At 41.1% G+C, this 23,812-nt stretch overlaps 1 protein-coding gene across 14 annotated transcripts in view; it reads left to right on the top strand.

Moving 5' to 3' along the window:
- Positions 1-23,812, top strand: part of LOC114868954 (HMG box transcription factor BBX) — a 35,755-nt gene that overhangs the window by 5,461 nt on the left and 6,482 nt on the right. For 8 of the 14 annotated variants that reach the window (XM_029172643.3, XM_029172636.3, XM_029172646.3 and 5 more), the window contains 12 exons: positions 6,846-7,017; positions 7,109-7,366; positions 9,639-9,840; positions 9,917-9,984; positions 10,106-10,180; positions 10,802-10,882; positions 12,084-12,146; positions 12,371-13,202; positions 13,281-13,419; positions 16,155-16,306; positions 16,477-16,566; positions 16,773-16,970. In XM_029172643.3, coding sequence (XP_029028476.1) covers positions 6,859-7,017; positions 7,109-7,366; positions 9,639-9,840; positions 9,917-9,984; positions 10,106-10,180; positions 10,802-10,882; positions 12,084-12,146; positions 12,371-13,202; positions 13,281-13,419; positions 16,155-16,306; positions 16,477-16,566; positions 16,773-16,970 — 2,317 coding nt within the window. In that variant the 5' untranslated portion in view covers positions 6,846-6,858. Of the gene's footprint in view, positions 1-6,845; positions 7,018-7,108; positions 7,367-7,549; positions 8,741-9,638; positions 9,841-9,916; positions 9,985-10,105; positions 10,181-10,801; positions 10,883-12,083; positions 12,147-12,370; positions 13,203-13,280; positions 13,420-16,154; positions 16,307-16,476; positions 16,567-16,772; positions 16,971-17,848; positions 18,209-23,812 lie in introns of those variants that run through there. The other 6 variants (XM_029172641.3, XM_029172639.3, XM_029172640.3 and 3 more) reach the window with 6 other exon arrangements.

Here is a 23,812-nt window from a genome sequence, read left to right as displayed (position 1 = left end):
GTTTCACCGTTTATCAATTGTCCACACACCTTTTACAAATACTTTCAAAATAAATGTTTGACTGCTTAAATATGACTATTTAATGAGACTACTTTATAGTTTAGTAATATTACCTGCTAGTTTTGTCCTTATCCTTTTTTTTAATAAAAAAAACACCAATCCAAATTCTTAGCTAAAAATAGCAGTATTTCTGCTTTTAACTGGTTTATTATGACAAGTTAAGACTCTTTTACTGTTTAGCTTAACTTGCACACACTTCCTCCATAGCTCCAGCCTTTTCCTCTGCAGCTACTTTCAGGTGTATTAAATGTTTCCATAACTTTAGGCTATTCTTTTATCTCTTTATTTGAGATTTAGCTGTTTTTGTTACATTTAGGTATATTGTGTATTTCTGTATTTCCAGCAGTTCTTTCAATTTCAGCAAATCATTTTGAACTTTCCTCAATTTGAAATTCAACTGCTTCAGGTTCTTCTGCAAACATTCAGCTGTGTTTAAACAACTCATTCTCTTCAAATCTATTCATCTGTGCTTTACATGCTCCAGCTATTTGTAGCTGTCTTAAGCGTTTGAGCTACTTTCAGCAATTCTCCAGGAATACATTCAGCATGGCAGCATTCACTGTGCATTTTCCTATGGAAATACTTTATCTAGGTATTTTTATTATTATTTATTTTTCTTCCTGCATACTTTCAGCTACAGAAACCATTCAAATATCAAAATATTCAGCTTTTTAAGGACTGGTGTGCTTATATACAACTCATATCATTCATATTTTTAAGTTATTAAGCTTTTTCCATGAAAATTTCTCCATTGAAATGAATAGGAAACAATTTTCAAATACTCTTCAGCTTTGTCTTCTTTCAGCTTTAACTACTTCAGCATACTTTAGCCTACAGACACCGTTCAAGGTCTTCAGCTATTCAACTATTAATCCTATTTAAACTAAACCCTAGTAATTAATTTTAATTTTAATTAAGATCCGATTGAAACGCAGATGAACAATGACCGAGACGTCGCCCGGTATGGCGCAGCCGGGGCCCCACCCTGGAGCCAGGCCCAGGTGGCCGGGCTGTGAAGGAGACACGTGGGACCGTCCTCAGGTGGACTCACCATCCGCAGGAGGAACCGTAGGGGGCCATTGCAAAGTGGATTGGGCAGCAGTCGAAGGCGAGAGCCTAGGCGACCCAATGCCTGGATAACCAATCTGGCTATTGGGACATGGAATGTCACGTCACTGGGGGGGAAGGTGCCTGGCTTGTGCAGGAGGTTGAGCGGTACCGGCTAGAAATAGTCGGGCTCACCTCCACACACAGCCTGGGTTCTGGAAACCAACTCCTTGAGAGGGGCTGGACCCTCTTCTACTCTGGAGTTGCCTGCGGTGAGAGGCGGCGGGCTGGTGTGGGCTTGCTCATAGCTACCCAGCTTAGCCGCAATGTGTTGGAGTTTTCCCCGGTGGACGAGAGGGTTGCTTCCCTACACCTTCGGGTGGGGGATAGGTCACTCACTGTCATTTGTGCTTACGGGCCAAACGGTAGTGTGGAGTACTTCTTGGGGTTTCTGGAGGGAGTGTTGTAAAGCGCTCCAACTGGGGACCCCATCGTTTTTCTCGGAGATTTCAATGCCCACGTAGGTAACGACAGTGATACCTGGAGAGGCGTGATTGGGAGGAACGGCCTCCCTGATCTGAACCCGAATGATGTTATGTTATTGGACTTCTGTGCTAGGCACAGTTTGGCCATAACAAACACCATATCTAACATAAGGGTGTCCATCGGTGCACATGGCACCAGGACACCCTAGGCCGGAGATCGATGATAGACTTTGTAGTCGTTTCACCTGACCTTCGGCCATATGTTTTGGACACTCGGGTGAAGAGGGGCTGAGCTGTCAACTTATCACCACCTGATGGTGAGTAGAATCTGCTGGCTAAACCCTCTGTCAGACAGAACTTTAACTCACACCTCCGGGAGAGCTTCGGCCAGATTCCAAGGGAGGTTGGAGACATAGAGTCTGAGTGAACAATGGTGTCCGCCTCCACTGTCAACGTGGCCGTTCGGAGCTGTGGTCTCCGGTGCCTGTCGTGGAGGTAATCCCCGAACCCGGTGGTGGAGGCCGGAGGTAAGGGACGCCATCAAGCTGAAGGAGTCCTATCAGGTCTGGTTGAGGAGTTCCGGGAGGCCATGGAGGAGGACTATCGCTCGGCCTCAAAGAGATTCTGGCTAACCGATCGGCGCCTTAGGAGGGGGAAGCAGTCCTTTTACCAACTGTGTTTTCAGTGGAGGTGGAGAGCTGCACCTGCAACTGGGGATGTTATTGGATGGTGGAAGGAGTACTTTGAGGATCTCCTCAACCCCTTTGACATGCCTTCTGCTAAGGAAGCAGAAGCAGGGGACTCAGAGGTAGACTCCCCCATAACCCAGGCCGAGGTCACCGAGGTAGTTTGTAAGCTCCTCGGTGGCAGGGCAGCGGGGGTGGATGAACGCCGTTCTGAGTACCTCAAGTCTCTGGATGTTGCTGGGCTGTCTTGGGTGACACGCCTCTGCAACATCGCGTGGACGAGGGGGACAGTTCCTCTGGACTGGACAACCGGGGTGGTTGTTCCTCTTCACAAAAAAGGGACAGGAGAGTGTGTTCCAACTATAGGGGGATCACACTTCTCAGCCTCCCCGGGAAAGTCTATGCCAGGGTACTGAAGAGGAGAATGTGGCCGATAGTCGAACCTCGGATACAGGAGGAACTATGTAGTTTTCGGCCTGGTCGTGGAACGCTGGACCAGCTTTATACCCTCAGCAGGGCGCTTGAGGGTTTGTGGGAGTTTGCCAACCAGTCTACATGTATTTTGTGGATCTGGAGAAGGCATTCAACCGCGTCTTTTTGTGACATCCTGTGGGGGGTGCTTCAGGAGTATGGAGTACAAGGCTCTTTTCTAAGGGCTGTTCGGTCTCTGTACAACCGGAGCAGGGGCTTGGTTCGCATTGCAAGCAGTAAGTCAGAACTGTTCCCTGTGCATGTTGGACTTCGGCAGGGCTGCCCTTTGTCACCGGTTCTGTTCATTATTTTTATGGACAGAATTTCTAGGCGCAGCCAGGGGCCTGGAGGGGTTCTGGTTTGGGGACCACAGGACAGCATCTCTGCTTTTTGCAGATGATGTTGTCCTGTTGGCTTCATCAGGCCAGGACCTCCAGCGTGCGCTGGTGCGGTTTGCAGCTGAGTGTGAAGCAGCTGGAATGAGAATCCGTTCCTCCAAATCTGGGGCCATGGTTCTCGACCGGAAATAGGTGATTTGCTCTCTCCAGGTTAAAGGAGAGTTCCTGCGTCGAGTGGAGGTGTTCAAATATCTTGGGGTCTTGTTCACAAGTGAGGGAAGAAAGGAGCGTGAGATTGACAGACAGATCGGTGCGGCGGCTGCAGTAATGCGGTCGGTGTATCGGTCCATCATGGTGAAGAGGGAGCTGAGCCAAAAGGCAAAGCTCTCAATTTACTGGTCAATCTACGTTCCTACCCTCACCTATGGTCATGAGCTTTGGGTCATGACCGAAAGGGCAAGGTCATAGATACAAGCAGCTGAAATGAGCTTCCTCCGCAGGGTGGCTGGGCGCTCCCTTAGAGAGAAGGTGAGGAGCGCTGTCACCCGGGAGGAGCTCTGAGTAGAGTCGCTGCTCCTCCACATCGAGAGGAGCCAGTTGAGGTAGCTCAGGTATCTGGATTTGGATGCCTCCTGGACGCCTCCCTGGGGAGGTGTACCCGGCATGTGCCACCGGTAGGAGGCCCCCGAGAGAGACCCAGGACGCGCTGGAGAGACTATGTCTCTCGGCTCGCCTGGGAACGCCTTGGGGTCCCACAGGAAGAGCTGGAGGAAGTGTCCAGCGAGAAGGAAGTCTGGAACTCCCTGCTCAGACTGCTGCCCCCGCAACCCGGCCACGGATAAAGCGGTTGAAAATGGATGAATGGATGGATGGATGGATGGATCAGATTTGGCATATTCCAATTAAAATAGTTGTAGTTCCTCAATGGTATAGGGCTAAAATTTTGAGCTTGGTGTCATTGGAAAAGAAACTCCTCCCATTTGCAAAGAAAGAAACATAATTTGTTAGTTATACAGGAGAAAAACAAAAGAAACACAATCCTAAAATAATTTCATAATAATTTTTTGTTAAGCTCTCGCCTGGATTTTTCTCCTATAGATATAAGCAAATAACTCCCTGGTGACTGGTAGCAGGACAAAAACCCAAAAAGAATTTTTTCGTTTTTTTTTCGTTAAATGTATGTAACACCAAGTAAACACTAAACATACACGAATAATAAATGCCAGCAAAATCAAATTATAAATGACCTAATCTGGATATTACTAATTAAACAATTGTAACACTTAAAATGTAATACAATAATGAGGATACCTAATTGTAGCTGGTGGACATAGTCTATGTGTATGTTGCACAGATTAAAAGAAGTACAGTAAAGAAGGTGAGTATCTGTATTTCAACTTAGTGTCTTCACACAAAGGAAAGCATGGTGATAAGTTGGAGTCCCTTTGTAACTTTAGGAATTTCCTGGCAAATCTGTAGATCAGGCATTGAACATCACACAGAAACCAATCTAATATCAAATGAAAACATTTTGTCCACAGAATACAATGGCATCTGTTTCACGGAAGTTGAAAGTTCTGGTGCATCTGAACCAGAACTTGTGTCCAAATAAAGTCTCTTGTTCTCTTGATGAGCACATTCCACATTTTATGGCTGGTGTGGTCCCAGTTCTGGGAGAGACAGCTTCTCAGTGATAAATGTGACAGCCTGTCCTTTTGGAATGATAAGCAGAGGTGGAATCCTGTGAGAGTTACAGGTAGATCAACAAAGTGGACTCATGGTTCTTTGATATGAACATTTGAGATGTTGGCGCCAATTGGTGCCTGTTGTGATAGAAACCAGTCTCCTGTGGTGGAGAAGGATTCAGGGTCCCTTTATCTCTGGGGACTGGAAGGGATGTAGAGGCTCTTCAATGAGGGAGTTAAGTTCACATGTAGGTCAGGTTACCTCAGTCCAGACGTGGATTGCTACACCCGTTCAGGTGATCCAGAACGAGTGTGAGACTCATGTCTGTCATAACATTCTGTCATTTCTTAGTGTTCTGTAGTAGCTGTCTCAAGATGAGCATTGATCATAAGAAGTGTCTCTATAAGGGTTTCTATATGAAGAGTCATACTGGGTGTGGCTTCATCCCGCTTGAGTAGAAGTATAGCTTCTGTAATAGTCTTTGTAATCAGACGAGCCATTATGTGTGTCTCTCCCTTGTTGACTTAGGTCCAAATGTAGTATCCAAAAGTCGACCTTGCCAGAAAGCATCTGAAGTGTCTTTTGCATGTTCCTGAGGTAATCTGCAGTGACACAGTATACACCAGGAGTAGCAGAAGATACAGGAAGTTGAGTAGAGCAGGCAATATGTGAGACAAGTGTTGGAGAGCAACACAATCCATTGTCTAGGGCGGAAAATAGCTTGCTGGCATTTTTAATCTGCAATGAAAACCTCAACTGTAGTTGAAGATATGGTTCAATACCACTGCTGCCACCAGTGTAATACTCAACTCTGAGTAGTTGTAGGTTCCAAGGTGTATTACAGTAATTGTAGGAACGTGGGTAAAGAAAAGAGCATGAAGACATGTATTTACTTTCCGATCCAGCCTGTAGCAAGAGTGCTGGTGGTACTTTAATGGCCTCAAATAGTAGTCAGATAAACGTACTTCACTTACCAACCTTAATGTTGGATAAAACAAATCTCCTCTTACAATAATATATGATGAACTTTATTTATCCTGCAGCAGATAGATTTGATTGCCAGAGCAGCCACAAACAACACGGAGATACATAAACAGTAGAATTAAAAAGGACATATTACATTCAAATTCTGTTATTTTTATAGCGACAAATCAACATGGTTATTTCAAGGCACTACAAGTTAAGATCACAACTAAACCCAAAAAATCCCACATACAGCAAGCCTTTAATTATAATTATTACAATTTGACAAAAAAACTGGAGAGAGAAAACTCCCTCTCTAATGAGGAAGAAACCTCCAACAGAACCAGGCTAAATGTGAGCGGCCATCTGCCGCGACAGATTGGGGTGAGATAGTCTGTCTGAGTCTGATGTTACCTGTAGGAAGACAGAGTAGGGGAGAGAGAGATAGAGGGAGAAGCACAACTACCGGAAAGAAAGAGACAAGGTTACTTTAATAATCATTCTGTTAATAACAGTAAGTGCATGTGAGGTCCCCCATCAGTGTGTATTGCATTTAGACGATACTTCAGACTCAAAGTACTACAGTGATTCGGGGCGTTACGTTTGGGGCCTCCTTCCTCGTGCAGTTTGTAGGCCTTTGTGGCCTGGTCCCCGCTCATGGTGAGCTTTTCGAGTCTCGTTCGTCCCTTATTTGTAACAGATTCAGCTTATCCGTGGCTACAAATGACTTGTTTCCACAAACTCCACTATTTGAAGGAGATTTAAATTGATAATGTCCGCATAAAACACTTTTACCTTTCTCAATTTATGTGCCCCCGCCAGCTCTATTCGGTTCCAGTTCATTGAGCGCTGCAGTGGTCTTAGGTCCCACCCCCAAAGGCTGTGATTGATGAGAAGCATATCTAAGGCCAGAACTGATCAACGCCCCGCTCCTCCTGTGAGGAGCATTGAACATTCCAAATATTAATAATAAAAGTAAACTGCGTCAGCCGCATTGTCTGCGTTAAGTGTTGCTTTAACGTAACCTGCCCTAATTTATACTTATTACTTACCATCAATGTGACATTTAATTCTGAGATATTATGTGGTGTCCAATCTGTTTTTGTTAGGTACAGTAGTACCATGAAGGGTGGAGGAAGGGTTAAGGAGCCACCTGTTGCAGGGGAGGTCACTGGCAAACGTCCTAAACGCAAATGCCTGCAGTGGCATCCACTTCTCTCCAAAAAGGCTCTAGATTTCTCTGAGGAGGAGGAAGAGGAAGATGAAGATGAACTGGAGAAGGTGAGTGTTCCTGATGACATGTAGATAATTTATTAGATTTATCATTGACACATATGTCAAATCATCTGATATGCATTATGCATTTTCTTAGCAACCAATAGTATATGGTCAGGACCAGAGGTCTCAGATGCATTGTGAAAGCACAACAAAAGAAGTGGAGGACGACTCAAATGAGCAACGAGCACGCCGGCCAATGAATGCGTTCCTTCTGTTTTGCAAACGCCATCGTTCTCTGGTGCGGCAGGAACACCCTCGCTTGGACAACCGTGGCGCCACCAAGATTCTTGCTGACTGGTGGGCAGTGCTAGAGCCCAAAGAAAAGCAGAAATACACTGACATGGCTAAGGAGGTGAGAGTGCTCTGTGATTAATAATAAAGTTTTTTTTGTTCATATCCCACACATTATTTCTTTAAGTAGAGTTAGACCTGGGTTCTTATTTATTACAGTCAAGTCCATAAATATTAGGACAGCGTCACAATTCCAACATTTTTAGTTCTATACACCATCACAATGGATTTGAAATGAAACAAACAACAGTTTGCATATGTGCCTCCCACTTTTTAAGGGACCAAAAGTAATGGGAAAGAATAAAAATCATAACTTTCGTTTCTTTAATACTTGGTTGCAAATCCTTTGCAGTCAATTACAGCCTGAAGTCTGGAACGCGTTAACATCACCAGACGCTGGGTTTCATCCCTGGTGATGCCCTCCTAGGCCTCCAATGCAACTGTCTTCTGTTCCTGCTTGCTCTTAGGGCATTTTCCCTTCAGTTTTGTCTTCAGCGAGTGAAACGCATGCTCAATCGGATTCAGGTCAGGTGATTGACTTGGCCATTGCATAACATTCCACTTCTTTCCCTTAAGAAAGTCTTTGGTTTCTTTTGCAGTATGCATTGACTTTGACACACATACAGCTACCTCCTGGAGAGTGTTCTTGATCTGACCAACTGTTGTGAAGGGTCTTTTCTTCACCAGGGACAGAATTCTTCGGTCATCCACCACAGTTGTTTTCCGTGGTCTTCCAGGTCGTTTAGTGTCGCTGAGCTCACCAGTGCGTTCCCATTTTTTAAGAATGTTCCAAACAGTCGGTTTGGCCACGCCTAATATTTTTGCTATCTCTCTGATGGTTTTCTTTTTTTTGTTCAGCCTAATGATGGCTTGCTTCACTGATAGTGACAGCTCTTTGGATCTCCTCTTGAGAGTTGACAGCAACAGATTCCAAATTCATACAGCATACTTCAAATGAACTCTGGACCCTTTATCAGCTCATTGTAATTGGAATAGTGAGGGAATAACACACATCGTGTCAGGTTCTGGCTCTGTTATCAGTTTTATTTTGAAGGCACTTTGTTTTTCAGTCATATCATCATGTTTTGGGTTCCAGTTTCCACTTCCTGTCTTTATTTTGGTAGTCCCCCGGTTTCGGTTTTCGGTCCCAGCTTTACTTCCGGTCCTCATTAGTCGCACCTGCTCCGTATCAGTAATCACTTCTTGTATTTAACCACCACCTGGTTCCTTAGTTCCCCGCCAGATCGTTGTACGTATTCTAGTCTTCACTTTCCAGCACCTAGTTATCCTGCCTGCATGTTTTTGATCCCGTTTTGTTTTCTGACTCCTGACTCTCACCTGCTCCTAACCCGTACTGAGGGTTAGGAGGATTGCCTGAGGATTTCCAGAACGCCGAACCTGACCGCCCGACTACAAGACAGCCTGCTCCTATACGGTACTGTAATCTGTGTCCTCTCGTTACCGAAACTCTGCCGGTTTTTGGATCTGAGCCAGCCTGCCCCACCTGTACCGAAGCCCCGCGATTTACTGCGTATGACCCGGACCGTCTGTGATACCAAATACTGGATTAAACTGTTTAACTGTGGTCTCTGTGCTGTGCATGTGGGCCCTTTATCTGCCGCTCCGTGACACATCGGGCCATGGAACAGCTGAGAAGCTAATTGGCCCATTAATTTTGGTCCCTTAACGAGTTGGGGGGCACATATTCAAACTGTTGTAATTTTTACACCATTCACCTGATACACCTGAAATTAAAGCTGACAGTCTGCAGTTGAAACACATCTTGTTCGTTTGATTTCATATCTATTTTGGTCGTGTATAGAGCCAAAAATTGGGGGATTGTGTCGCTGTCCCAATATTTATGGACCTGACTGTAAATAGTCTTATATTACTACAAGGGTATGTTTCTATTTTGGTATAGTCGCACACAAGAGGTAGTTTCTACACACTCCTAACACTTTCTTCTAAACTCCGAAATATACACTTTAATATAATATGTTTCATTGTTTAGTTAGAATATAATATTTCACCAGTGAAGAAAACCTGTATTAGAGATGAAGAGAGAGTCTTTTTGCTTGCTAACATCAAAATGTGCAGTTACAGAGCTTCAACGTTGACCTTGTCTTTAAAGCATATTTTTTATTAGTTAATAAATCAATTCTTTATTTTAAATAATGTTATAATTTAGTCATTAAAATTAACCCCAACATTTTTATTTGTTGAAGTATTACAGTATTGTAGAAAGTCAATATGCAGTGTATACTATATATATACTGTATTAATCTGCATTTACCAATACTAATTTTAACCAAAGTATCTTGGTTTTCTTTCAGTATAAGGATGCCTTTATGAAGGCAAATCCAGGGTACAAGTGGTGTCCCACCACCAGCAAACCAGTGAAAAGCTCTTCCTGTCAGCCAGTTAGCAACCCTCGCAAAAAGGTTTGGCCCTTCTCTTCCAACTCATCCAAGGACTCCACTGCCAAAAAAGTGCCCAAAACTGATAGCATGCCACAGCTGCACTTTGCCATGGCAGGTATGTATGATCATTCCAAAAAAATAACAAAGTTTACAGTAGATCAGCTATTACAACTGCTGTTTTATATTGTTAGATCCTACTAAAATGGGAGGCCTTAGTTTGCTGCTGTTGGCTGGGGAACATGCCCTCACAAACAAGGAGGTAGGTCACCACATGGATACATCATTGTAATTTATGGTGTGTATTTGAACTGTAGCATGGAAAAATGCCATACTTTTACAGTATGACTTTAAAATAATTCCAATATTGCTTACTCTTCTAGATTCTATCCAGCACTAAACCTAGTTTACTTGACACAACCAGCGAAGGAAACTCCTTTCCAGGGGATAAGGTAAAGGTGTGTTTTAAATTATATTTTACGATCACAGAGCAATTTATGGGCTCTTGAAGTTAGTTTAAAAAAATGAAAAATCCTGCTGTAACATTTACAGACAACATAGTATATAGTATAGTAAATTTCCATACATGCCCAATATCTTCAGATGAAATATTATATATATTTTTAACAATGCACTCCATTATTTCCAGTTTCTCTTACTTTATACTTTGTACTCCAGGGCATCTCTGAAGTATTGCAGTGTTTACTAACCTTTTTGAGCCATGACACACATTTAAACAAAAAGTATCTAGTCTCAATTTACTTTTTTATTAATCAATTAATCAGTTTTAATATTTAATATTTACTTGAGCTTGCAGATTCAGATTTATAATACAAAACATAAGAACATATAAGAAACATGTAATATATAATAAACCTAACCAGCCGGATTTAAGACTATATATTTTTAACACTGCAGTACCATAATTAATGCATTCAATTAAACTCTAATAATACACTTAGCATGCTGTACTGATCACTTAAATGGTAATAGTCTGATCCACTTTTAACACTCACTGGTATTTATAGCACTTTATAGCAGAACTTAGTTTCTTGTGCTATCCCTAATTGAATCTACAGATGTTGTCTGGAACAATACCGAACCGAGTGCCTGACATTACTGAAAGCAGGGTTAAGTCTGGCCTTTCCCTACTGCCGGAGGTATGTTTTGTTTTTTTGTTTTTTTTTGTCAATTCATAAAAATCTATTATCATGACTCTTGAGTTTCTACAATGTTTATGGTTATGATGATGATATTGTTAGTATGCAGAGCCAATCTAGTAGCATTTGTTGATATACAAAACAGCAAGAAAAAGACAGATGTTGCTGATAAGTTGATAGGGCTTTCATTCTGTTTTGATGAACCTGATATTCAAGGTAAGGTCCTGCAATAATTGACAGCACAGGACGTAATTAAATCTATGCTGTACCAGTGAAGAAAGTCTTCTACAATCAGTTATTATATATGTTTAAACAGCGTGTAAGTTCAAACCTCTGTGAGCAATGAGATTAAATAAGGTACACCACCAAACAAAAATGTCACAAAAACGAAGAAAAATTTATTTTTTTTAGTCCCAAAGTGGGGAAACTTTCTCTGCAGTTTGACCCAGCCACTTGGGGGAGCAGTGAGCTGCCACATGACTGGTGCCCGGGGAGCTAGTGTGAAGTGTCTGTCACACCTGTTGCTAGAAATGATTTCGATACGGTGACACACTGCTTCCCAAGCTGTGCTCTACCAACTGAGCTACCAGGCCACAAAAATCTCAATTTATTTGTGTAAAACCTGCATCTTTTTAGTAACTAAACAAGTCATGTTGAATACTTTTTCTATTCATATATTTATCCATCACTAATACCTGTAGCATTGTCTGATTCCCAGCATGACTATGTACTTTTGTAATTAGAACGATACTGCCCTTAAGTGTAAGAGTATGTAATTGTTCGGCCTTTCATTACATCCTCCTTACTTAGATAGGCAATCAGGTGAAGTTGGATAATTTTCCAGGGAACATCTGGTGATATCTCAACGTGGCTAGGGAACACTGTACTAGAGGTCAATCTATGTTTTGGTCTCCTCTTTAGCTACTTTAGTTGACTGCTTTTTATTGTACATACATACACAATAAAGTACTTGGTGAGTGTGTGTTGTATTCTGTGCATGGACTGCTATGCTGTGCGGAGGTAAGCAAGTCAGACTAATACAGACTATGAACCTGTATTAAAAATTTCCAAATAAGGTATGTTTTTTTCATGGTGACTATTTTTAAACAATATTAGTATTTTCAGTAAAATGCCCTGTGTAAGCAATATGTCTATGTAAAAACCACAGCAGCTAACTAAAAATGTTCCTGTATGTCTGCAGTCACAGTCTGCCACATATGAAGGGAAACCATGCAGACAGTCGACTTTATTCCAATTGGCTGAGGTAACGTGTTTGATGTGTTCATACAGCGTGCATTTTATTAACACAATGCGGCTGTATATTACTATGAAACCTATGACAATGAAAAGTTAGTATTCTGAAATATTCACATACTGTATTAATCTACAAATGGTTTTCAAACTAAACTATAAAGAATAAAAGGGGTGTATTTTAAGGATCACGAATTGGTCATGAAATAAAATATTGTTTTTTTTGTGTTTCATCAGATGTGCTTGGCATCTGAAGCTGGAAAAAATGACACGGTTATACTTCCTCAAGAGGACAGCTTATCTACAGTTTCTCTGCAGCAAACTGTAGTTGTGGAAGAGGTTAAGGAGGAAAAATCAGACACGGAATACTGTGCTTCCACCCTTCACACTTCAGCCCCTTTACCATCCTCAGTCACTTCTACCTCCACTGACGCCATTCTCTCACAACTTGGTAGCCAAAATACTTGTGTCAAAAAGAAGAGCAAGAAGAAAGAGGCAGCAAAGATAAGTGATAATAGTGATCTTCTATGCTCCACAAAGAAGATTATTAAAAAGTGTAATGATGCAGAATCACATATAGACAGTGTTTTCAGTACAATTGTGGCAGTGGCCAAAGGAGCCTTCAGTGACTCCAGTGAAAAGGTCAAGAAAACCATCCAGAGCAATCCCATTGAAGGACATTTTAGTTTACCCAAAGAGAAGAGTAAGTCAAAAGCAATCTCATTTATCAGACAAAAAAAGACAATGGATAGCGACAGCAGACAGGACACTTCCCCTGTAGTGGAAATGAAGGAAGATGTGACTACTGTTAGCCCCACAACCGAAACAGATGAAGCAAGTGGAGACCTCCAGGGCAGCATGGCTAAACCTCATCACTTCCACTGCACTCACTCTTCTGCTAAGCCCAAAGAGGAAGAGAAGGAAGAAGAGAGGCAGAGTGAAGTGAACTTTGAATCCAATGAAGAAAACCGTGGCTTCAGGAAATCAGAAAGAACCTGTAAAGGAGCCTTGTATAAAACACTTGTTTCTGAGGGAATGCTAACTTCACTGAGAGCCAATATTGACAGAGGTATTCATTTTAATAGAAATGATCATGGTATATTCTAAATATCGTATGAAGTTGATCGTGATCTTTTTACATTTCCAGGTAAAAGAGGGGCTCTCCGTGCTTCTGATCATGTGCATGATGCCAACTGGAGCGATGACAGCTGGACACTTCCTCAAATGGGACCTAATAATTTCAAGAAACTGAAAAAGTCCAAGTCCAAAGATGAATCTCTACAGGGGTAAACAAACCTAATTTGTATTTTTTACCATGGTGTGTTGCATATAAAAAGACATCCTTCATTACTTCCCTGCATTGATAATGGTAGACTATGTAGTATCAGGCCAATTTTTTAAGTTTCGAAAATGAAATAAAACAATTTCAAAGTAAAAATTGAAATACTTAAAATAATAAAATAATAATAAAAATAATAAAATGTATAAACATTTTTTCAATTCAAATATAAAGTGTATTATTTTCAATTTCAGATTTTATGTTTTTGAGTTTCAATTTTTTTTTTCAAGTTACAATTTCAGATTTTTTGGGGGTATCAGACATTTGACTTTCTTGGCTTTTGAGGCTATAACTAAAATGGAGGACCTTATCAAAACATTTTATGGACATGTTGCTTTAAGGGATTGCGGGAACTGGCAGAAATATTGCAAAATGTTAAACTACCTAAAAGGTTTGCTTTTAACGAAATGGTTCCTTTTTGTGCATCTTTTAAACTCACATTACTATAAAAACTCAAACGTACCACGTTCAAAACAATATTACCATAAACCACTATGTATTATTACCATTTTAGTGATGTGAGTTTTAAAAATACTAGTAGTATTTCCTTGTCTTTGATGCCCATTTTGTTTGAAGCAAACAAGTTTAGTGGTTGTTTAAAATTTTGCAATCATAATTGTCTTAGGTCCCACAGTACAGGCAACTATGTTGATAGGTCCTCCATGTTAGTTCACCACCCCACCCCCATTCCCACCAAGAAGTGCCAAAGGTCTGAACCTGAAAAGAGATTTGTAACTTGAAAAAATACAATCTTAATCTAATAATAATAGTTTATATTTGAATTATTTTAGTTTCAACCCAAGCTTTCAGTTTCAAATCGTTTTTTCATTTTCAGAACTTAAGGCCCTGATTTAGCCCCACAGTAAAAGCCTCCTTAAAGGGATACTTCACATCTGAAAAGCAAGTTGTGTTATAAAAATTGGACATTTCATTAGGCAAAATGTGCAAAAACATTTAACATTGATGGTCTATGTCCATAGAAAACAGGGAAAAGCAATATTATTGGCGGCAGCATTATATGTTGTGGCTGAAAATTGTAATTTCCTACAATATACTGAATGCACTGCACCCTGACAAATCTCCTAAGCTGCAGTGATTGGATCTACATGAATCACCGACTGCAGGGCGTTACTCCTCCGGTTTACAGACAAATGTTGGGACATTGCGTTACATTTTAAACAAAAGGTTATATTTTAAAAGTGTATTTCAATAAAGACATAATTTCTATGTCGTTGAGGAGCTTTTTATTTTGAATCAAAGCAATCCTTGTCTTTTCTCTGTTGTTAGTGGCTGCAAAAACAAAGTTGTCCAAGAGTCTCTCTGATACACGGCTGGCCGATATTGCCTACAAAAGAATAAAATTAATTTTTTTTTTAGTATTAGAGTCGCTGCCAGCCAAGCTAACTTTAGCAACATATCTAACTCTGAACTCGACAGTCCAAAGCACACAAGGCATCAGCTTGTAACTTTAATTAGGTTTCACAGCAAGTTAAAACAAAAAAAGGTTGAATATAGTACTTACTCCGTGCTCCCTCCATTCTGTCCCTGCTCTTTTTTCTGGTTTCTTCTCGGCATCCTGAAGCTAGTTTTGAGTGCTGCTTTTTTTACATGTAGCGAAAAACTGATTATCGTAGATCGTAGAAGACTCCACAACTTCATCCAAGAGAAACTGGCAGCGGTAAAGCTGATACTGCCTACCAGCTAATGATACTCCTGACAGTCCAAAACACAACTTGCATCAGCTCATAACTTTACTCAAATGTCACAGCACAACCTTAACAAAAAAGGTTGAATATATTATTTGCTCAGTGCTCATTTGACTGTTTTGTCCTGGCTGTATCTTTAAGTTTCCTCTTGGTATCCTGAAGCTAGTTTCCAATGCCCCTCTGTCCACATGTAGCCCCAAAACTGATAATCCGTTGTCAGCAGTAGAATTCGCAAAGCAGCCAGCAGCAGTGAAATTCAGCACAGGGGTATTTAGTTGTTTCCATCAGCAGTGCAGACCACAAGCTGTCTACTACACACTGCCCCACTGTCCTTTTCCCCCAGTGTCAGATCTCCATGCTATCAGCTCATTGCAGGTGCCTTTCGGCTGGGACAGCTTCTTCCACTTCGTCTGTAACTCGTTTGCACTGTACTCTGGCGCATACAAGTAACCCTGATTATCAGACTGTGCTAGCACACTAAAAAACTCACTGTCTTCTAAATAATCCAGAGCAGGACCTTCGGCCATTGAATATTAGTGCTGTTGATGTATGCAAGGATAAAAAAATGGTGGCTCCGCGCCTCTCTCAGCTGGACTGTTTCTTGGAAAGAGAAAACCAGGAAGCACTAGTTGTAGTCCGTGAACACATGAAAAGTCGCCAAGGCAGCTACCCTGGCGACTTTATGCAGAGGAATAAATGATAATTTCTCTGCATGGAATTTATGGAGGAATATGAGTGTCCCTTTTTTCTTAAATACTACTCAACATGTTTTTGGTCAACCCCATTGAAAATTGGTGAAGTATTCCTTTAAGCATGAATTAGATGTTATTGCTTATACACCAGCCACATAATTGAACAAGCTGTCTATTCATTTTAGTGTTTATGTAGTAACTTGGGAAGCAATAGTGTAATATTAATAGTTTTTCTATTACATATATATATGCTCAGTTGTAAAGTTTAAATTCTGAATTTTCAGCCTTGGAAAACTGGAAGAAGAGTTTGAAAAGAAATTTAACAGCCTTCCACAGTATAGCCCAATGACATTTGATAAGAAGGGAACTGCCGTGACAAAGAAAAAGACGCTCAACAGTTCCACTGTCCAAGAAGAAACCTGTAAAGTTGCAAAAGGTATCATAATAACACCATCAATGTTTTTCCACAGAATAAACATAATGATGTTTTTTTGACTGCGCATTTCATACATGGCCCAATCTACATGTGTTTAGAGTCAGAATTAAAACATTCATATGCCATAACATTTATATGCTCTTGTTTACCTTTGTTTTGTTCTGAATCAGGACTATCTCCCTCTCAGAAAAAGATGTCATTCCACAAGATTGTTAGGAAGCACAAACACAAAAAGGAGAAACCAGGTGCAGTGGACACAGGTGAACCTACTGTAGAATCTTATTTATGCAGAAATAATAGAGTACTTGACAAAAAGACAAAAATGTTCCCAATGCAATAGTATGGTACAGCAGTTTCAGTGCTGTACTGTTTTGAAGTGAAAATTAAACTGTAAAATTAACTTTCACAAAGGGTACAGTACTTTGTAGCACTGTCTTTGCTGACTGGATGAATGTTTTTTCTTCAGCATTGGTACAGAGTGATTTCACATTGCTGGATTCACCCTCTAAGGCCAAATCATTGGCCCCCATTGCCATAATGTGCCCAGATGTCCAGGGCACCGCTAGTATGGAAATGCTAGTTGGTAGCCAGAAAAGAAAGGCTAGGAAAACCAAGATTACACACTTGGTACGCACAGCAGATGGCGGTGTATCTCCAGCTGTGGGTAAGTAAATGATATTTAACTACCGTAGATAAAACACTTACTGAAAAAAATGCACTGTCAATGCTGTAATACTGAACCCATTTCTCAAGAATTGCTGAAACATTTAAATGTTGAAAAGTGATACTAAGTATAGCTGAATACTGACAGACATCACAGAAATAAATAAAACGACCAACACAATACAAAATAGACTGCATAGAAACAACGTAGTGTATATATACAGAATTTCAAGAAAGATGAAAAATAGTTGAATAAAAATAGTTCATTAAAAAATTTAAAAAATGGTGATTTGGTAACTATAAACTGCTCTCTGTTCCACTAAGAACTTGATGACCAATATTTGCTCTTCCGTTAATTTTACCAGGTGGTTATAATCGAAGCCCAAAAATATACTTACCCCTGGCAAATTCTTGTTACTAAGTTACTTTTATTCAACCAATCAATTTGTTGACCAGAAATGACACATGCTTCTCTGAAAAAATACAAATATGATTTTCATGTGAAAAAAATTATTATCTTTTATTTAAGACCCTCTAACCTGAAAGAGTTAGAAAGCATGTGGATGCTGTAATAGCCAGCAAAGGCTTTTCTATCGATTATTGAAGGGTATTAACATTATAGAAAATTACAGTTTTTGTTCCAATTTAAATAAAAGATGATTAATCGTCATATAAACCTTTAAGAGAAGCTTATGTCATTTCCGGTCCTCCTCCCCTTTTTTAGTGAGGAGGGTAACAGGACTCAGAAGTCCATCACGAGGTTCTTTGTTTTACTGATGTTGAGTTGTAGATGGTTTAGTCCACATAAGTCAGTAAAACTCTCCACCACTCCCTGGTACTCTGTAACGTGACCACCCTGTATACATCCTACAACTGCAGAGTTATCCAAGAACTACTGGAGGCAGGACTCTGAGTTAAACCTAAAGACGGAGGTATACAGGGTGAAGAGGAAGAGAGACAGGACTGACCACTGTGGAGCACCTGTGCTACAGACCACCGTGTCAGACACAGTTCTGCAGGCGGAAGTACTCTGGTCTGTTGGTGACGTAGTCCATGATCCATTAAATCGGGCGGTGTCAATGAAGTCAACAAATAAATGGAAGCGAAGTTGATCCTAACACTAAAACTATACAAAGCCCCGAAGATATGCTGATAGGAAAAAGAACTCTCTGACATTGCTGATGCTTTAAAATCATTGTTAGAAGTATATTTTAATAAATCAGTGATTTTAGCAATCAATTGACTGAAGTGTGCCTTTATTTTGAGACAAGGGTAATAGTGATAATTAAATATCCTGAAAAAAAAGATAAAGTAATTCATCTGATGTGTTTCGTTACTAAACAGACACAGCTCTTAGTCTGACAATGTAAGATAAAAAATATATACATTTGTGACATTTTTCTTTGGTGGTGTGCCTTGAGGTTGCGTTTGTGATTTTATTCAGCTATGTATTATCCACCAAGTTATGCCCTTCAGTTGTTATACCCACATGCATCATGACCCAGACTCCTCAGTACATTTCCCCAGTTACAGACTATACAGTACACAGAAATTATACAATCACGGGAGGCTTTATTAGGTACACCTTACTAGTACCAAGTTGAACCCCCATTTGCCTTCAAAACTGCCTTAATCCTTTATGGCATAGATTCAACAAGGTACTGGAATTTTGGTCCATATTGACATCATAGCATGATGCAGTTTCTGCAGATTTGTCTGCTTAACATCCATGATGCGATTCCCCCTTTCCACCACATTCCAAAGGTGCTCTATTATATTGATATCTGGTAAATGCAGAGGCCATTTGAGTACAGTGAACTCATTGTCATGTTCAAGAAACCAGTCTCGGATGATTTGCGCATTATGGCATTATCCTGCTGGAAGCCGCCATCAGAAGATTGGTACACTGTGTTCATAAAGGGACGGACATGGTTAGCAACAATACTCAAGTAGGCTGTGGTGTTGACACAATGCCCAATTGGTACTAATGGGCCCAAAGTGTGCCAAGAAAATATCCCCTACACCATTACAGTGGCAGCGGTTCAAAGTGACTAGGGTTTTTACTGCAGTACCGCCGCGTCGCCACGGTGCAGCGAGTGCGTCGCTGACTAAAGATTTTTAATCCTGCAGCCGGCTGGAAAAAATCAGGACGCTAGTCTTGTTTTAACCACCAGGTGGCGCAGCATTGATTAGAAGCCTCCAAAGCACTACAGCGTAACTGAGGTCCGACTGTTCATTTCTACCTGTAACACACATATATTACACCAGACCTATTTTACTATTAAGTTTTTACTATTAAGTATCTGTTGTGTGCTAAAACATGGGGAGTGTGAAGGGCACCAACTTGTTGATGGCTTAGCTGTTTTCTGTTCACTGCGAAGTTATAATTGTTCTGTGTGGTTTAAAACAGGCAGCGCCACAGCAGCAACACATTCTTGTTTTTATTCTCCTCAGCTTATTCGTGTCTTTAAATAGAAGGCATCTCTTAAAAATATGTACACACCCACCGCTCTAACATCCGATACAACACATTGACTTCACATAATACCATGATTATGCGTCGCAGTTTAATTAATATAATTTGAATGCGCAAGTAAAGACGTATAGCGCAGTCCATCTGCGACTACAGCCGCTTATTTAGGTTTTAAACTTCCACGACTTGTTAATGAATGTTTTCCAATAGTCGTAGATTTTACGTAAATAACCGTAATAATCATAGGAATTTGTTTTACAGCAGTTGTCGATCGTAATTTTGACAGGACGCCAGAAATCAGCAGATCTACAGCGACGCATTACAGCAACATGTTTGTTCCTACGTGTCTACTCTGTGTCTGCAGAACTGCAGTTTGACTTGTTTTGACTGTGCGTGTCATTGTAACTGAGGCTGAGATCACTTATTCGACCCGTGTACGTTTCAACATTTTCATTTCCCATCCGTCCATCCAGCCACTTTCACCTGCGTTTTTGTTTCTCTTTCGTTGAGCTGCAAACTGATTTTATTCAAAGCACCGCCTTACAAACCAATAAAACAGGCAAAACTATTTGTTTTTTACAAAAAGACACGGAATTGGAGGTAATATGTTTTTATTGTTTAGAGGCAAACGGAAAACACAAAAAGTCGTTCTCTCGTTACCTCTGCTTATAATTTGGTGGAGACATCAATCTCTTACACAAACACGTGACGTGTTTCGGAGTCATGTGTCCAGACAGAGAGTGACCAATACACAAATGTATGGATGTGCAAATGCAAGCTACGAGAGGAACGGGGGAGTGGCACACTAAATGTAGCGAGAATTTGTTTTGACTGTGCGTGTCATTGTAACTGAATGAGTGGCTGATGTGACTTATTCGCCCGTGTATGTTTCAAAACTTTGATTTCACATCCGTCCATCTATCCTGAATAAAAGCACCGCATTACAAACCAATAAACCGAACAAAAATATTTTTAACAAAAACACACGGACTTGAATTTAAAGCTGTTTTTTCGTTTAGAGAAAAACGAAAAACAAAAAACATCTGCTTTTAATTTTTAATCGAAGCTCATCCGTGGATGGGTCGCGGGGCAGCAGTCGTAGCAGAGAGCTCCAGACTGCCGCTCCAATGAAACACGAGATCGAATGATATGTGATGTGTTTCGTACTCAGATGACTTGGATCTGAGTTCGACCAAGCTTTTGCTTGTCTCATGTTTGCTCACAGTCGCAAAGGAAATCTACACACCCCTCCCCCCTCCTTCGTAGAGCCGCATAGACATGCTAATGTGTTGCTACTACTCGATCAGCAGGTGAGAAATACCTCAGCTCCGGGACAAAGCTCTGTGAGAGACTGGGAGCATCGGGCAGCGCGATCAGCTGCAGGTCTAGGACTCATTAATGCAGCAAGTAGTTTGTTCTACATACGTTTACTCTGCAAAAATAAACACATGTATTTATCGTAGCTTTTTGATCTAAGTTATTTGTAGCACTTCGACATTCGTCTAAAATATGCAGTGCATTTTAAAATGAAAATACTATTATTATTATTTATTACCTTTATTGTAAACAGTATTAATTGCACAATTTGGACTGACGAAGATTTGCGCTTCTTTCATAATAATCATGGATAATCAAGGAAGAAACTGCAGTTCATAGATGTTATTCAGGGACGGTTTAATAAAGATTCAGTGTGGTTTTCAACTGAACTGTCAGCCAAGGTACGTGCATTATCAAATGAATGCGCCTGTCAGCGGGGAAGACATCAATTCTATTCAGTCGCTCTTCAGTCGCTGCTGCCGTCTCCTCCCCAGTTCACACAGCTTAACACTAGGACTACTGGGTTTTCTAAATATACCAGTTCCTACTACAAGGTGTTCCTACGAAGTTAACCAGCTGTTTATTTCGTTATTACTCCTTTCACCTGTACCACATTTAGTCATTGCAGAGCTACAGCCATGTTCCTACGAAGTTAACCAGCTGTTTATTTCGTTATTCCCTCTTTCATGTCCGTCTGGTGAATGAAAGTGGGTGTGGCCATCCACGTCCCAGAGCGGTGACACTGGGGGAAGGGGAAACGCTCATCAACACGCAGGACAAAGATCTGCGTTTCTCTGCTGCCACAGCCTCGGCTGCGTTGTGTTGTTAGTCTCCCTTTCACCTGTACCATATGAAATGTGTTCCTACGAAGTTGTTCAGCCGCTTTCAGAATCAGAATCTTTTTTTATTCCCCATGCAGGTTTGAACAGGGCAAACATTATTTTTATTTACAAAAAAAATTAATACGTTTACAGATTGCCCGGTGATGCCGCACGGGTTGCTCTCAGTCACAGCAGCTGTTTGAAGCAGGGAAAAGCGAGTTAGCTGTCCTTGTCGATGCCTTGACAATGTTTTATCATCGGTTAGATCTCTGAGCCCCGACTTTTATGTCTTCTTTGGATTAAAAAACAAATGTTGAATGTTCTCAAATAATATAATATTGCCGCCCTCCGCGGCTCCCAGTGTTTTTTTTTTTTATTTAAAACGTGGGTGTTACCGGTGGCCGACCTCTGGTCTAGATCATCCTTATTCACTTTTTTAAATTGTAGTAGTGTAACCTTAGTTAGTATTCCTTTTTTTTATTATTTTATGTTTGGGAAACGTGACATTTCAGCTACTGTGATTTTATTTGTCATCAACATTAGTTCCTACCTGTCCTTGTTGACGGGGGACAGGAAAAAGATGACGTGCGTTGGATAAGAGCGGCGTAAAGAAAAAAGTGTACATGTGCCGTACTGTCTTGCCGTGTGGTGCATTAAAGAAGCATTCCACGTAAAGAAAATTGCCCGTACCAACAGCGAGAAATCAGGGTTACAGTAGCTTGTCTGCCATAAATCGAACGCTGCACGCGGGAGGGCGCACCGTTCAGCTTCTTATTTTCGGTTTTAAACTGCCATAATTTGCCATAATTTACTTACGTTCATAACTTCATACTATAACGCGACCAGCGGTTCATGGTCTTGGCGATACATGCACTAAGTAATACAACGTTGTCATCTCGTGATCACATGATGATGATGAGACGCTGTTTTTCCAATAATTAAAATAAAAAAACTGCTTCCACTCAGACTCGAACCCCGGACAATAAAAAAACGCTGTGGCCATGCACGTTAACCACTAGGCCACCCAAGACCTGATCATTAGGTGTTCTACAAGAGGCTATATGACGTAAGCAACTACGATGTTTTAGGACCAAAAGTGGGAGTCAATCGCCACCTACAGGCCAGAAGGACGTAACACACTCCTCCCGCAGTACAAACCCGGCACTGACGCGGCAGATTTGAAACCCAAACACGGTGGGGGTAGACACTTTTACCGGCTGCCTCTGTACATCACCACCACCAGCCTGATCTGTTGACACAAGGCAGGGTGGATCCATGCTTTCATGTTGTTGACGCCAAAGTCTGACCCTACCATCCGAATGTTGCAGCAGAAATTGAGACTCATCAGACTAGGCGGCATTTTTCAAATCTTCTATTGTCCAATCTCAGTGAGCCTGTATGAATTGCAGCCTCAGTTTCCCGTTCTTAGGTGACAGGAGTGGCACCTGGTGTGGTCTTCTGCTGCTGTAGCACATCTGCCTTACTGTTCGATATGTTGTGCATTCAGAGATGCTCGGACCATGTCTACATGCCTTAATGCATAAAGTTGCTTTAAGTTTTTATAATAGCAATTTGCATACACTCCATAATGTTATGAAGAGTGATCAAATAAATTTGCATAGTCCTTCTTTGCCATGAAAATTAACTTTATTCCGAAAACAAATTTCCACTGACTTTCATTAAAGCCATTAAAAGACCTGCTGAGATAATTTCAGTAATCATTATGTTAACTCAGGTGAGAATGTTAAGCACAAGACTGGAGATCCTTATGTCAGGCTGATTAGGTTAGAATGGCAGACTTGACATGTTAAAAGGAGGGTGATGCTTGAAATCATTGTCCTCCCATTGTTAACCATGGTGATTTGCAAAGAAACGCAACTAAGAACAATTAAGATTGTACCTAAATCAACAATTTATAGGATCATCAAGAACTTCAAGGCAAGAGGTTCACTTCTTGTTAGGAAGGCTTCAGGGCGTCCAAGAAAATCCAGCAAGCACCAGGATCGTCTCCTGAAGAGGATTCAGCAGCGGAATCGGGGTGCCACCAGTGCAGAGATTGCTCAGGAATGGCAGCAAGCAGGTGTGAGCGCATCTGCATGCAGAGTGAGGCGAAGACTGTTGGAAGATGGCCTGGTGTTAAGAAGGGCAGCAAAGAAGCCACTTCTCTCAAAACATCAGGGATAGATTGATCTTCTGCGAAAAGTATGGTGAATGGATCACTGAGAACTGGGG

Source organism: Betta splendens, chromosome 14, assembly GCF_900634795.4.
Source record: "Betta splendens chromosome 14, fBetSpl5.4, whole genome shotgun sequence".
NCBI classification, from domain to species: Eukaryota; Metazoa; Chordata; class Actinopteri; order Anabantiformes; family Osphronemidae; genus Betta; species Betta splendens.
The sequence above is the reverse complement of the archived record's forward strand: the minus strand, read 5'-3'. Positions and strand labels throughout refer to the sequence as shown.